This window comes from Medicago truncatula, chromosome 2 (genome assembly GCF_003473485.1).
Source record: "Medicago truncatula cultivar Jemalong A17 chromosome 2, MtrunA17r5.0-ANR, whole genome shotgun sequence".
Lineage (NCBI taxonomy): Eukaryota > Viridiplantae > Streptophyta > Magnoliopsida > Fabales > Fabaceae > Medicago > Medicago truncatula.
This window is the reverse complement of record NC_053043.1, coordinates 36,252,605-36,268,173: the sequence shown is the minus strand read 5'-3', so window position 1 is coordinate 36,268,173 and position 15,569 is coordinate 36,252,605. Positions and strand designations below refer to the sequence as shown.

Below are 15,569 nucleotides of genomic sequence, written 5' to 3'. Positions count from 1 at the left end.
ATATGTATGTATCCCCAAAAGTTACAATATATTTATTTATTTATAAGCAACTTCCCTTATCATAATTTTTTTTTTTGACGCATCCCTTATCATGATTTGTCTTTCACATAAATAGACAAAATTCACTTACCGGAATAAAGTGGTGATGCCTAACCTTTTTTTAATATTACTTTATTATATCCATTTTTTGGTCCGAAATTGGTAGTTTCTAACTGAAATAACTAGCTACTACAAACAACTTGTAGGTTAAGGATCAATAGAATCATTGCACTTATTTTAACTTTGACAACTTTGAGCATATTCTTTTTGCTCAATGCATATAATTTCTTTTTTCCTCCATATGATAGCACCAAATGGGTTCACCAAATGTATATAATTTCTTTTAGCCAACTGTAACTTTACTTAATTGTTTTCTTTCAATAAAACTTTACTTAATTGTTTGTTTCTTTTTCTTGGATTTTCATTTTTCTTCTTTTTCATATGTTTGTGTGTCTTTCTATGAATGCATGTGTCTTTTTACTTTTTCCCGACCGTCAGAATTTAACAAAGATACTATAACTAGTTAAGTACCCCATAACCATATAAAATTAAGTTCAAATTTATAACAATATAATATTCTAACTATTTTTTTTACTAATATATATATGATCATTGATCATAATTAAATACGTAATTCCCCATGCATACTTCTTCGAAGTTAATTTTCATATAATAAATTAGAATAAATTGTTTTCTAAAGTATTTAATATGGCTTATGAAGTAAACCACAACAAAAGATATGCTCCACCGTCTCCGACTCTCCAATAAGTGGTATCAAAACCATGATCCAACTTGGTGGGAGAGTGGGAGCTGAATTCTGTGTTGAATCTTGTTATAGGAGGTAAAAACTCATATTTGAAGACGAGATTGTTGAATTTTAAATATGAGTGATTAAGTCTCACATCGCCTATAAATGGTTAACATGTTTGATATATAAGAGATATGACTTATATATCTATGTCTGAAGAATTTGGATAGAGATGTTACATCTCTCTTGTAATTTTGGAGTATTGCTCCGTTTTTGCTCTCGGCTTCCCGCCAACCAATAGAGATGTGCATATTTTTTGAGGGAGGTGAAGAACTCCTTGTATTGGAGTGGTAAATTAATGCACAATGCACAATATTCTACCCGGACTGTAAAACAATATTGAAAATCGTTGGAATAATTTGGGACAGTTTTACGAGTTCGGGTGATTTGGATATCACATAACAATCGATCATTAATTGACTAAGATACATACAGGAAGGTTGACTCCTAATGAATTAGTGACATCATAACATGGAGGATTCTCCTCATGTCCCTTAAGCTTCAACTCTAACAATAATACGAGAAATGCTAATATGAGCGTAGGAAACATATTAGAAATAAAAATTATGTATTGAAATTTACCTATTTATTTTTTAAAAAGTCGAAATTTTTATTTTTATTTTAATAAATACTTGTTATTTACGGAATCCTTATATAAAACCACATGTTATGGGTCCTAATTATATCATAGTTAAAAAAACTCTAATAATAATATTAGAGCAAGTTTGACTTAAGATTTGGGTTAATATGACCGATCAAGCCACATGTCTATGGGCCATTCCAAATTAAACATACATTATGTGATGCTGAGGAAATGGTTGCATTATACTGCGTGTGCTATTAGTTTGGTCAATTTTGATTTAGTTTTTGTGTAGTGTAGAAGCCTCCTAATTTGGCAATTTCCTTTCTTTAATCTTGGAATATACCCTTTGACAAAACAAGAAAAAACGAGTCATCTAATATGAAGCCAAATGAAGTTTTAGGATTGTCATCAGAAATATGAATATTTTTGTTATATATGCACATTAGTGTTTGTGATATGAAATTTGATCTAGATGGCTTTGGATACCATTAAACACTTGAGCAAGTTGTTGATCCATTAATATGCTTTTAATTTCATATTACCTTACTATTAGTCATGCCAAATGCCAAAATTATTAGTGACAACAATTGAAACAATTAACCTCTATTATTGTCATAATTGATAGCAATTAACAAGAAATACTCCAATTGAAACAACATCTTTCTAATAAGTTACAAACAAAAGACCTTGCTAAACTCTTATTTTTTAGGTATTGAGGCATCCCAATCTATGGATACTTCAACTTGAGGGAGATGTTGATATTTAACTAAATAATAATTGGAATAATTGTAAATATGTTTTAGCTACTCGGAAAGGTTCTTAGCATAGTAAATTTATTAGCATACTATACTACGTAACAAATTATTTAATTAATTCTCTTCCTTATGTAATTCTCTATATTATTCAAACACACGGTTTCAATAAATACCTTTCATATTCTCTTTTTTTAATAGATGAATTAACAAAATTATTATAAACTCATACTGACAAATAGATGTATCGGTGTTGGAATCTCGACCATTATATCCAATCTAACAATTTTAATATTTTTTTATCAATTGAGTTAGAACTTACGGTTATTCACTTACTTTTTCTATTTCAATAGATACTATAATTTTGTCCATAAAAAAAAATTATCATATGATACTTTTAATTGCTAGAGACATATTTTGTCATCAACCATCATTATTGTTTTGTTGGTTACATCAATCATTATTATTGCTATTCTTTTGATATGTTTCCGTTGTTTAACATAAAAGGCTAAAAGAGAGAAATAAAGAAATATATAAATGTTCAATAAAAAAAGAAAAATGAACTTTGACGCACATCAAAATTTTATATGATATTTTTACCGAAGTTAAAGGATTGATTGATTGATCGAGAGAAAGGGAAACACGACACACTAACGTTTCTTAGATACATTTAACAATAACTCCAATTTATGAATGATCTCTTACAACTTGTAAATGATAAAAACTATTTAATTAAAGTTAAAAGGTATGGATTTCTTTTCTTATAAAGCGATCCAATGATTTTCTATTTATTCCATATGCAAAAAAGAGAAAGTATGAATCCAAACATCAGATTATTTTATGATTTGATCATCTTTCTTTCTCTTTTACTTGTTCTAACCGACGGTGATCTAATCAACGGTGGTAGGTCTTCATTTTTCATACCAAATTTTAATTTCTAATTTTTCTTACACACAATATTTCACCAACCTTTTTAAAAAAAAAATTGTTTTATGATCGTATTGGACATTGTAGGTTCTGTTCCTTGCTTGACTAGCTTTGGTTGTCCAAGAAGCACATGCTACCCTCCTTCAACCCCAAATTGCATTCTTCGTATTTGTGAGTGCATCTAAGTATAACAATTAAATTAAAAACATAATTGTATGTTACTTGTAATCGAATAATTTACATGTACGTCATAATGTTGGCACTCATACAATTTTTGTCAATTTCAATTCATTTGGTTGATCTAGAAAACTCTATTAGTGGATGAAATTAGTACTTGTTATTAGGCTGGCCTTATATATTGCTCTAATTTTGATTCATCTCTTCTATGATGATGATTTTTTTCTTCTAATTGTATCTCGTGTTCATCCAATTTTTTGTTACATTGACGTACTACTTACATTCTTCTACGTTTTTACTTTGGTGTGTGTCTGTGTATATAATAATTTTATCATATATTAATATCTATTTTATCAATAAAGCCATATTTATATTTATAGAGTTTAATGGTATCAATAAAGTTATGTCTATTGGTTGGATAAAATAGATTATCAAGATTAAAAAAAAAAATTAAATCAAAATTGTTTTTCATGGTTGCATTGTTACTGACATGCAAGGGTGGCCGGGAGGGCGCGACAACCCAGGGCACCATTATTTTAAAGGCATCAAAATTATTTTTTTTACTTAATAGTTAATACTAATATAGATATATTTCTTTTCAATTCGGTTTGATTAATTATATTGAAAATATATTTTTAGAGAACTTTGATTATAAATAAATCTTTTGAAACAAAAAATGCAAGATAAAAAATATTAAAATATTTAAAAGGGCACAATCTTATTGTTTCGCCTAGGGCACAAAAAGTCTTAAAACCGACCCTGTAGTAACATGTCATCACTTTTATCAGATACATCATGAAGTTAATGATCAAATTTCATAGAGACTAATTTGTCCCTCCCATAGAATTGCAGTATCTAATTTTTATATTATTTTTTAGGCTTAATTGTAAATATGGTCCCCTATTTTCACTAATTTATGGATTTGGTCCCCATATTTTTAAATCTGTAAGTTTTGGATCATCCATCCAATTTTTTATCTAAAATGTTGTGATATATGATATATCATAAAGGAAAATGCTGAGATGATGATAATTTTTTAATTTTTTTAATTCATTTAAATCATGACATATTATCATATTTTAGATAAAATATTTGATACAAGGACGAAAACTATTAAATTTTAAAATATGAGATCAATTCCTTCCATACAACAGTGAAAATAGAGAGAGTAAAACTGCAATTAAGTCCGTCTATTTTTCATCTAATGATTACATTGATAAATGACATGTATTCAAATTGAGATAGACCAAATTGATTCTTTAGTCTAATTTAAAATAAAGTAGAAAAAAACTATATAAGAAAGAAGTATAAAATTATTTTAACATTGGCTGGCTAATCCACGTTTATTGCGTAGAATCAGAATCGTTCTATTTTTATACCATGATTTTTTTTTCTTTTTTTGTGGTGATTTTTATTCCTTGATTTCAATATAGTGAATCTTGGTCCAACCAAAAGTACATTTCGGATTTTTCTATATCATTCAAATCTTATCCAAAAAATGGTTACACATTTTGTCAAAAAATATGAAAATGTCCCACACTAGCACTAGTCAGTTCTCACTCGACTACTTAGGATTTGTTTTTACAATCATGGCAAACGAGGTAATTCTGTCAGATACATGGGCTAGCGTGTTTGGTATGAGAGCAAGAATTGCATTAGCTGAAAAGAGTGTTAAATATGAGTACAAAGAAGAAGATCTTAGAAATAAGAGTCCTTTACTTCTTCAATGAATCCAATTCACAAGAAGATTCCAGTTCTTATCCATAATGGAAAATCCATTTGTGAATCTGCAATTATTGTGCAATACATAGATGAAGTTTGGAATGATAAAGCTTCATTCATGTCTTCTCACCCTTATGAGAAAGCTCAAGCTAGATTTTGGGTTGAGTATAGTGACAAAAAGGTAATTTCTTAATTTGGTTTGTTAACCTCTTAATTTCATAATCAATTTTGGTGGGTTGTATTGTTTTTAACCCTTCAATGGGACGAGACTCTAATAATTCAGAGTTCAGTCAAAAAAATAAGTAAAGTATAGTTAAAGTTTGTCATTCAAAAATTGAACTCGATCCTTCTTAAGTTATTATATTCAAAAAAGTCATTCAATGTATCAAAATTTTAATTAAATATTTGATTGTGCATTATGTTAGTCAGAATAGTTTCTTACGTTAAAATATTTTGTTAATATTGTCATATTAGTCACTCAATATACTTATTTATTATCATATCAGACCTTGTATGTACTTAGTTATTGTTATATCAATCCCTATATGAATAGAGTTAATGTCAATAATGAAGAACTATTTTAACGTTGGGGACTATTTTAACTAATAAAATGCACAATTAAAGACTATTTTACATTTTCGATGCATTGAAGGACTATTGTGATTACTTGCTATATTTCAAGGACTAAAGTGATTATTACCCTTAAATTAAATGATGGACAATACAAATATTCAGTATAGATCTTAATATGTAGGTTTATGACACTTGGAAGAAAATGTGGCTTATGAGGAAGGGAAGATGGAATTGATCTCTATCTTTAAGACACTAGAGGGGGCATTGAGTGACAAACTTTTTTATGGTGGTGACACATTTGGGTTTCTTGATATTGGTCTGATCCCTTTTTTATTTTTTTTATTTTTTTAACAAGCTAAAATGAGATATATAAACAAAACAATATACTCCCTAGCACAAGAAGTGCCAAAAGAAGCACAAGAAAGTTACAGAAATCAATCCATATACAACAAAACGGCGGAAACAATCAACCTATCCCCAAACAAACAAGGGGTTGCTGCCACCACATATGGTAACCAAAAGAAAAAGCTAATATTCTTAAAGTAAATAGCTGGTTCTATGCTTTTGAGACATATGGCAACTTCAAAATGGAAACGGAGTGTCCTAAACTAATGGCTTGGACCAAGAGATGCATGGAGAGAGATAGTGTGTCAAAAGCTCTACCTGATTTTATTGTGAGCATTAAGAAAGCACTTGGACTCTATGTTAATTTAATGACCATAGAAAGTTTTAGAAAAAAAAAAGCTTTAGTAAAAAAGCTTCTTAAAAAGCAATTGTGCTTCTCCAAAAATGTTAATTTAATGACCATAGAAAGTTTTAGTAAAAAAAACTTAAATATCAATGACCAACATGCGTAAAATACATCAAATGGTGGAATCCCATTCTAGACTCTATATATAAAGAAGCTTTCGTGCCCTGAACTGCCCAACCAATGACCAACATGCACAAAACTTCTGAAGAAACATGCATTTCTATCCCACCAATTTAATATCAAGAATTAACAATCGATCACACAAACACACTGAATCAAGCATGAGTTACCTATTTTAACTGAGTGAGGAAGTTTAAGAGATATAAGTTTTGCTAATAATAGATTACAAGAGACAGAAGTCATTATCATAGAAAAGTCATTAGGCTGATACATCATGATGTAAACGATTTGTGCCATTAGGGATTAGCCTCGCACCCAATACATGCTGATTTGCCCTATAGGAAATATAAAGAAAGAACTGTTGTCAAAATGACAGTAAAAATTAAATATAATGTATGGCAATGAATCTAACACAATATTCTTTTTTTATTTTTATTTTTTTTATTTTTTATTTTTTAACATAAAATATAATAAAAAAAATAAAGATGGAAAAAAGAGGCCAGTATGCTGATTCTGAATAACCTACCAGGTGGTTGCGAAGAACGGTCTACTTGAGCATTCATTTGAATGTTGCGGACAAATTCAATCATCGTTAGAGTTCTGAAACATAACATTTGAAACAAGAAAAAGCATTAACAATGCAAGAATGCAAGCCATAACATTTGAATTATGATCGGAGATAATCAATTTTGTATATATTACCATTTTAGCTACATATTTTCTTATTGCAGTATTAAGGTCACCGTTCCAATGCCAGTCATCTTGTTCCTTTACATTTAATGCTCTGAGCTTTGGTGCGTTTAACACTCCGTGTGAGAAAGTTTCCATCATTGGACAATCTACTACGAATAACTTCTGCAGAAGCGGAAATTTTAGGCCATGTCTTCCCTTGCAAAAACTTCTTAGCCTTGGTAAATTACTCAGACGCAAATACTCCAATTTCATAAAACTTAGCTCAGAATCATCATTCTCATCATCACTTGCTACTATTTCTCCTATCTTTTCACAACCCTCGATGATTAATTTTCTAAGTTTCTGTAAACTGATAGCTGTTGATGATTTCACAATATTTTCCAAACCAGCACAATTGCCTACCTCCAACTGTTGTAAATTCTCAAACAGCACCGAGGATGGAACTATATTATTGAGTCTAGGACATCTATATACAAACAAGTTTTCAATATTTTGAAGAACTGTTTGCACCTCAAATTTCTCTTCACAAATAAACTTGAGGTTGTGTAAGTTAACGAGCACTAAACTTCTCAACTTCATAATTGTTTCAGAATGTCCGCTGGAAGCACATCCACTGAAAATCTTTGTGAAGGAACTACAAGTTATCTTAAGGTTTTTGAGATTGATAAACCTTTGGAGGAAACCTGATGGAAATTTGTCAGACTCATTATGAAAACATCGTAGGCGAAGAGCTTTTACCGTGTAGATTGTCTCATTGTTATGTTGACCATTGCATAACATTGTGACATCCTTACTGTTTAGAATAAGCTCCCTTGTGTTGGAGACAACCTATGAAACACAAGTAATCAGATTCAAGCTAATAGCTATGTAAAGAAAAGAATAATGCTCACCATTTAGCAGACCGAATCATGTTAACTTTTATGAACACGTAAACATGGAATGAATCTAAAACATGCACTTTGATTACTTTTTTATTGAGAAAATAAGATGTGGCAAAACACCGTTCAAAATGACATTTTTTATGAATAGAAGCAACTACATATGTTTATAAAGCAGTTTGCCATTTGTGGTTAGGGTATTGAGATTTGAGATTGTACCTTTTCAATTGAGAGAAGGGGTAGTGTATCAACTAGTACATTGTCTTGGCAATTAAGAGACCTTAGTGTGAATAGTTCAAGCTTGTCACAATGAAGCACATCCACATCTTTTAAGAAAAGACAATCTAAGGTATGTAATCCAAGGTAGAATCTTCGAAGTTGTGTCAAATCACGAAAACTCAAAGATGTTAATTCTGGGAAATTAAGTACTGGAACAGTGTCAGCCGTTTCATCTTGTGCTACTATAATCTCTATGCCACATTTTTCTATATAAAGCTCCTGGAGATGCAGAAGCTCTTTAGCCACAGAGAGAGGAAAAACATGACTAAGGCCTTTGCAATCAGTAATTTTCAATTGGAAGATGTTTTGAAACTTGAATCTTTCATTAGGATTCCAACTCCATATGTGTTTAAGTAATGGTAAATGTTTCAAAGTGAGGGTTCCCAATTGCATTTCCAGCCTCGATTGTCTACCACAATCTGCTTTTAGACCTTTCATTTCAAATACAACTTCCAAGGCAGGACAATCACTTACAGTCAGTGTCTCCAAATTCTGTAATTTATCAAGCACATAAGATGGAAATACATTCAACAATTTATTACAGAATTCAATTTTCAACTGCTTCAGTTTGCAGAATGAATTTGGAGCTAATTGATTGTCCCATACTGACTTCAAGTGTTCCATGTGGGATATTACCAATGTCTCCAAGTTTGGGAATATAACCTACAATTGGTAATATATTTAGATTGTTAACAGTTAGTTGCATAGGTAGCAGAACTAAAAGAAAATCAATCCATAGTTAGCAGTTATAAAGTTGGAAACAGTGCTCACCTCATCATCAGAGAATGATATCTGAGATGAAGAAAGACTTCCCAACTTTCCATCAGAGATAAATATGCCCTCCAACATTTGGCAATTACTAATCTCGAGATACTCCAAGTTTACAAGTTCTTTAGCCACTGAGGATGAGAATGCACACGCAATGCCACCACATTTGTCAATTGTCAAACTCTTGATGTTTCGAATACAAGAATGACCGGGAAGGTTGTCATCCCACAATTTCCTTGAGTTGATATTAGACAGCTTCAAGATTTCAAGCTGGGGCATTCCAACCTATTACAAAAAGATTGTCGTGTAGATCTTATTCGACATATAAATTTATGTTGAGAAAAAGACCAAGAATAAGAGAGATGATGAGACAGTTCATGATGAATATCTATATCTAATGAGGTACAAAATAGAGCAGAAAGATATCCATGTGTTTTAAATAGAATTTTAAATCCACCTCTGTTGAAATTGAAACATCAACTTAAAGCAAACTATGTAGCTTAAACAGACAACTAGCGAAGTAGAAGGTGATAAATCATATTGTTACCTTTTGATCAATTAGTGCCACATCCATGCAGTGTTTATCATCATAATTTTCCACACACTTCTTGTGACCCTCAGCTATCAATGGTACAGAACAGAAACTAATGAGACTAGGTAAATGCTCAAGTTCAAGAGAACACAACTTGGGGAACATAATATTGTCAATTTCTTTATCAGCCTCAGATGTTTGCTCAACAATGATTTCCGTAATCATTTTGCAGTCAGAAATTTTTATTTCGAGAAGATGAGGAAGATTTTTAACAAGGGAATACCGTAACAAATTCTTCAACTTTTCACAACCTTTGACTTCAAGAGATTTTAATTTGGTAAAAGATGGAATTGGAAGTGGGCCATGGCATATTTCTTCCAGATTAATTAGATTTTGAAGAACCAAAGTTTCTAAGTTAGGTAAAGCAGGATAAGCATGAACCCAGCCCATTGATTTAACGATGTACTTCAATTCAGTACTGTCTTGAATGCACAAATGCTTCAACTGCAGAAAACCTTCCCGGTTCAGTTCATAAAGGAAATTTCTAACACAATGTATTTTGGCAAGACACATGTCCTCAGCTGAATTTAATAAGAAGTTCAACCCAGGATCCAAAAGAATGCTTGAATTCCTATTGTCCGTGAGCTTAAGTATTCTTGAAGATTCAGAAGCACCCCCAGACCATTCCAAAGACCATTTCCACCTATCACCAACAAATATGTTGTATCTTTCAAGCTTTTCAAAAACCTGCAAGTCCCTTGGCAAAACAGAAGCATCTTGAATCATTATGTCTAAAGTAGTTAGATGAAGCAAATTCCTTAGCTCTTCTAGACTTGCATTTTTGCTTCCACTGACATCCCATGGAATAAAGCAATTCCCCATGTACAACTCTTCCAAGCGTGTTAAGCTTGAAATAAGATATGCAGGAATGAATCTTAGTGCAGAGCAATTGGCTAAGTTCAGCATTCGAAGATTAGTTAGTTGCCCTATTTCTTTAGGTAGCTCTTTAATATGAGATCTTTCAAGCCTGAGAATCTCTAAACTTTTCAACTCTGCAACAATTGATATGTCTTCTAATACACATCCAGAAAGAACCAATGTTTGAAGTTTTGTCAAGAGATAAAGAGATGGTGGTGGAGAAGGGGTAAGTATCATTCCATATAAATTAATGACCTTTAGCTCTCTCATCCCGGAGAAGAAGTCATCAGGGACTTTCAAAAAGTCATCTATATTATGAAGTAGTAGTAGCTTTAGCTCTGGGCACTCCAGCTTTTCAGGAAGCTTGTAAATATATGACCAAGGAATGATTATCTGATGGCATTTTCTTAGTTGATCCATCTCTGGCCATTGTTTTACTTCGGTGTATCTTTTCACCCCATAGGTTGGCCGAGTCCTGGATGAAATTGATTTAGCCACATCTCTTACAACATCGTGAAGTCTAACCCGATCAATTTCGGACTCAAGTAACAACGAAGAGGCCTTCAGGTCGTTTATTAATTTGTAGAATCTGATTCTTGCATCCGTCAATGTGTGATAGTGTCTAAATAAGCCCAACCCCAAATAATATAAAAACATCGATCCAATGTAGATGTAATCTAGTCCAAAGGAACCAATGAACAAGAATAGCAACTTCAGTTCCTCACTCTCTAAACAATTATAACTCAATTCCAGAGTAGAGTAAACTTTCTTATGCAATCCTTCTTGATCAAATCTTTCTAATTCATTTAAGGCATCCTTCCAAGCAGAGACATTCTTTCTCCTCAAAGCCTTTGCTACTGTAACTATCAAAAGGGGTAAACCAGCACAACATTTTGCCACTTTTACTGCAATGGGCTTTATATTGAATTCTTGAACAACATCACCTGTCATTTTCACAAACAATTTCCAACTATCGTCCTCATGTAAAACTTCAAGTCTAAATTCTTTCTGAGTGCCCATCTCACAGCTTAACACATTAAGATCTCTGGATGTCACCACCAACTTGCATCCTTTGTGGTCATCACCAAAAGGAATCCCCACTTCTTCCAAATCAAGTCTGCCCCATATATCATCCAAAATAACGATAATATTCTTCTCCTTGGTTATCCTTTCACGTAATTGTCTTGCTCTCCCTTCTTTGGTCTCCTTGATAAATTCCAAATCCAAGGCATCAGAAATTTGGCCTTGAATATTTTCAACATCTGGAGACCCACTTATAGTAGCCATTACTACAGCACTATAGGACCCATCATTTTGAGCTTGCCAAAGTAACTCTTTCACTAGTGTTGTCTTGCCCACTCCAGCCATCCCATACACCCCAATAATGAAGATGTTAGGATTATTCAATGCCATCATAATCTCACTCAACATTGATGTGCTAGAGTCCAGGGCCCCATAACCTCTACTAAATGGCTTGACTGCCACTTGAGAAGCAGAACGGTAAGAAATTTTGTCAAATTTTCCTTGTGCGAGGACTTCAGAAATCTCTTGTGACATCTTTTTGTTCTTCCTGCTTAGTTGATGCCTTGTACACAGATTGGGACAGTGTCTCATAGAACACTGAGCTTTTGCATGACCTTCAGACTCAATAAGTTTCTTAGCCTTACCAAGAGTGCTGTCCGCTTTGTTCAGCCAGTTCTGCACAATATTTTCAATCTCTTGCCCGTTCCTTCTAGCCTCATCAACGGTGTGTTGCACGCTATCTTTTGATCCTTCCAGATTTTTGACCTCAGTTCTCATCCTTTCAAGGTTTCTCTTGTAGTAGAGTATGTAACCAAATTGACGTCCAATAGGTACAAACATATACTCAACAAATGTAGCAGCAACTGGAATAATAACATCCATGGCCACTCCTTTGCTAGCTGTCAGTTGAGAAACAAAACAAGAAATTCAATCAATGAATAAGAAACTTGAAGATAGCCTTGAATTGGTCTCAACTGTTTCTTGGGATTACTAGATATTACAACATTTCTTATATAAATTAAACTTATTTGTAATTATAAACTTTAGGAACAGGTAGATGAGAGTCCATGTCACTGAAATCAAAGACTAAAAAAATATTAATATTCACTTCAAATTTATATTATCTTTTAAATTTTGGAAATTTCTCAATTGAAATAAAAATATAGTTTCTTGTCGGATTTATAAACTAAGAATTTAGTCACTAGAAATAAAAGTTTAACTTCTTAATTTCTAAATTAAACTGCATTATCAAATTATACTAATTTATCTTACAAAAATAAAATTATTACTAATAAAAAATACACGATAAAATAAATTTAAAATATCAACCATTGTGTTGAAATATTTAATCATTATTAGCCTTGATACTATTTGATTTTAATTTCAATTCAAATACTTCTTGAGGGTCGCAAAAGTTGATCTATGTCTAGAGTTTATGATTTATCACGGTAATCCTACCCGTGCCTACCAATTTCTGATTCTGCTTAGGCACAAACTCGACCAAGACCTGCAAGATCGCGTGCGACTCTACGTTCTAGATCACGGTTTTAACTACCATGCTCTCAAAGACCAACATACAAAACTCTGGGAAAAAAAGGGACACAACTGTTAGAAAATTGATTTACTTGGCACACACGTGACTTTAATATTGCCTTCTCTGTTTGCTGGAAAAGGCTATCCCTGGAAAAGGCCTATTCTATGAAAAAATTAGTGATAACAATGTGAGTATATTTACTGATACAGATTAGCCAAACTTGGTAACATGGAGAAGTAAGACGCAGATAGTAGCTGCCAAAAGCAGTGTAGAGGGTGAGTTTAGAAAGAATGGCCCAAGTAATTTGGACTGTCTTTGGAATCATCTAGTTCATATTCATAACTCGTTATCATACACACTATACCCGTTACTGTTTCGTGTGCTTGACCACTGTATACTGCATTTTTCACATCGGTGACCATACCACCAGACTCGCCTCCCCATATCCGAGGGTCCTATGAAGTTGTTTTGTGACAATAAACCAGTCATCAGTACGTCTCACGTCACGATCTTGTTCACATTACAGGACAACGAATTGAGATAAACCAGCATCTCAACAAAGAGAATTTGGACAGTGAATTGATAACTACAACTTGCATTCCTTTCGGACATTGGTTGATAGTTGTATTAACAAAGGGCTTACCAACTGAAAGATTCAGTCAACTTACATGTAATTTGTGAATTTCATTGGTTTCATTACTTACTTTGGTTTTATTTTGTGGTTCTTATTTTGGCTGTTGCTTGTCTGGCCTGAGTACAGGTTGTACTCACTGGCTTGAGGGGTGTGTTGTAAATAAAATTTGATATTTTGTAATTATTTGTATAGATATTATCCGTCCCGTTAATTAAGCCCATTAAGTATATTATACTCTATATAAACACTTTAGTGATTATAGGCCTTTTCCTGCAAGACTAAATTGGGTTCAACATTTTTCCCCAAGACTATAATGAATAATTACTCTCAATTTAACCCTACTGTCTAAAAATGTAATGAAAAACTTTTTGATGGAAAAGCAATGCCTTAAAGCTTCAGGTAGTATGTATGTCAAGAGCAAACAACTAGCAGTAACAGATAATATTTTCTCCGGTGGAATGAAATTGACCAGCCTATACAATTACAAAAGACAAAGGATCATTACAAACAATTGCTCTGCACAGACATAAATAGTTAAAAAGATAAATCATTGTTCATTTTGTAAATAAAAATAGAAAAAACCAGACAACAAAACAAGGAATAAAATAAAATTACCTTTAAATCTTTACTATGCTTCACGCTTTTTTGTACTGTTAAAAAAGATATCCCTCAGAGTCATATCCTTCTGTAAACTCTTTTTAACATAAGGTGCTCCTGTTCCTTCAACCTTAGTTCTTAGTTTTATTATCAGAGACTTGGATGCATGTGATGTAAGCAAATTCTTTAATTAATCCTATGTCAATGCTCTTGCTTCTTGGGAGTTACAATTATTATTAATTTCTATTGGGTAACATACCAAATTTCTTGTACAACCATTATATTCCACTAAACAAATACAAAGAGGCAGTTGAACCAGTATTCATTTTATAATGCTAACATCAGCTGACATCAGAGAACTCCCTATGCAAGATAAGATATCAAGTTGCTCTTCAAAAAAAAAAAATGGCAAGTTGCTGTTTGACTTTGTAAAAATTAATTTGGTAAATGTTAGTGACTCTAGACCAAATTTGCAATACTATATTGCCTTGAAGATCATTTTAACCATAATAATTTGTTTTTTAGAAGAAAAAATATGCACTGTTATATATCCCTAACAGCAGTAGATTTCAGATAAGAAAATCAATTAATAAATTATTAACATGTAATGAGACCCATGTACGCATGTTTAAGCCAAGGGATCATGTACCGCCAGTGCGGATAACCATGACTAAAAAAGATGATAAAGAGGGAAGCAGGAGGAAGTCCCATCGTCCAGCACAGTCTTTACCGGAGCCCCTAAGCACAAGTGTGGGGAGTGGCTCCATTGTCGAGCTGTTATCATCACATACGGTGGATGTTTGGTGTAGGTCAGGTCATGACTAACTGATAGAAATCAACTGATATAGAAGAATAAAATAGGGAAAATCCCTTTGATTACAGAATAATATTGCAGAACTTCGAGGGTCTGCACCTCCCTATTGCCAAAATGGCCCCTTCCCAGTCAAATCCTCAGATGCCCCTCAATCTTCCCATCCCTCCCCTATTTATTCTTAAAACTTAACCTCCCACTACTGACTTAATTAATTATTAATCATAATATAATAATAAACCATAACTGCATAATTAACTACTATAATTATAATAAAACTGACACAATTCTAATAAGATATCCAACACTAACCTCAAGATATTGTCGATAGGTTGCACCATTCTGCCTCTGCATAATCCCACAGACTACTGCTGTCAAGAAGACCAAGGAGAGAGGGAAAGAAGAAATTCAACAATGTCTTCTAACTTGGGAAAGAGGTGAGAGAGGGAT

The 15,569-nt window shown here is 32.6% G+C and overlaps 1 protein-coding gene, 1 long non-coding RNA gene and 1 pseudogene across 2 annotated transcripts; 2 read left to right on the top strand and 1 right to left on the bottom strand.

Moving 5' to 3' along the window:
- Window positions 1–2,893: 2,893 nt before the first annotated feature.
- LOC25487115 (uncharacterized) lies at window positions 2,894–3,562 on the top strand. The gene is made up of 2 exons (XR_003008949.2): window positions 2,894–3,085; window positions 3,197–3,562. It is a non-coding gene; the product is annotated as an uncharacterized lncRNA (long non-coding RNA).
- Window positions 3,563–4,612: 1,050 nt separating this feature from the next.
- On the top strand, window positions 4,613–6,474 carry LOC112419427 (glutathione S-transferase 3-like; annotated as a pseudogene).
- A 58-nt stretch (window positions 6,475–6,532) lies between these two features.
- Window positions 6,533–15,423, bottom strand: LOC25487113 (probable disease resistance protein At4g27220). Its single transcript, XM_013608966.3, has 7 exons — window positions 14,327–15,423; window positions 9,618–12,442; window positions 9,074–9,355; window positions 8,243–8,965; window positions 7,155–7,973; window positions 6,979–7,052; window positions 6,533–6,787 (listed from the first exon to the last, which is right to left on the bottom strand). The coding sequence occupies exons 2-6, from the start codon at window positions 12,423–12,425 to the stop codon at window positions 7,035–7,037; spliced, it is 4,650 nt and encodes a 1,549-aa protein (XP_013464420.1). The 5' UTR covers window positions 12,426–12,442; window positions 14,327–15,423; the 3' UTR covers window positions 6,533–6,787; window positions 6,979–7,034.
- Window positions 15,424–15,569: the final 146 nt, after the last annotated feature.

What these genes read in the sequence shown, in the direction of transcription:
- LOC25487113 (XM_013608966.3), bottom strand. Translation starts at nt 12,425, where the DNA reads ATGGATGTTATTATTCCAGTTGCTGCTACATTTGTTGAGTATATGTTT. An exon ending in TATCATTCTCTGATGATGAG is followed by an intron (nt 8,966 to 9,073) that starts GTGAGCACTGTT and finishes TACCAATTGTAG; the next exon opens with GTTATATTCCCAAACTTGGA. An exon ending in CCCTTCTCTCAATTGAAAAG is followed by an intron (nt 7,974 to 8,242) that starts GTACAATCTCAA and finishes TGTGTTTCATAG; the next exon opens with GTTGTCTCCAACACAAGGGA.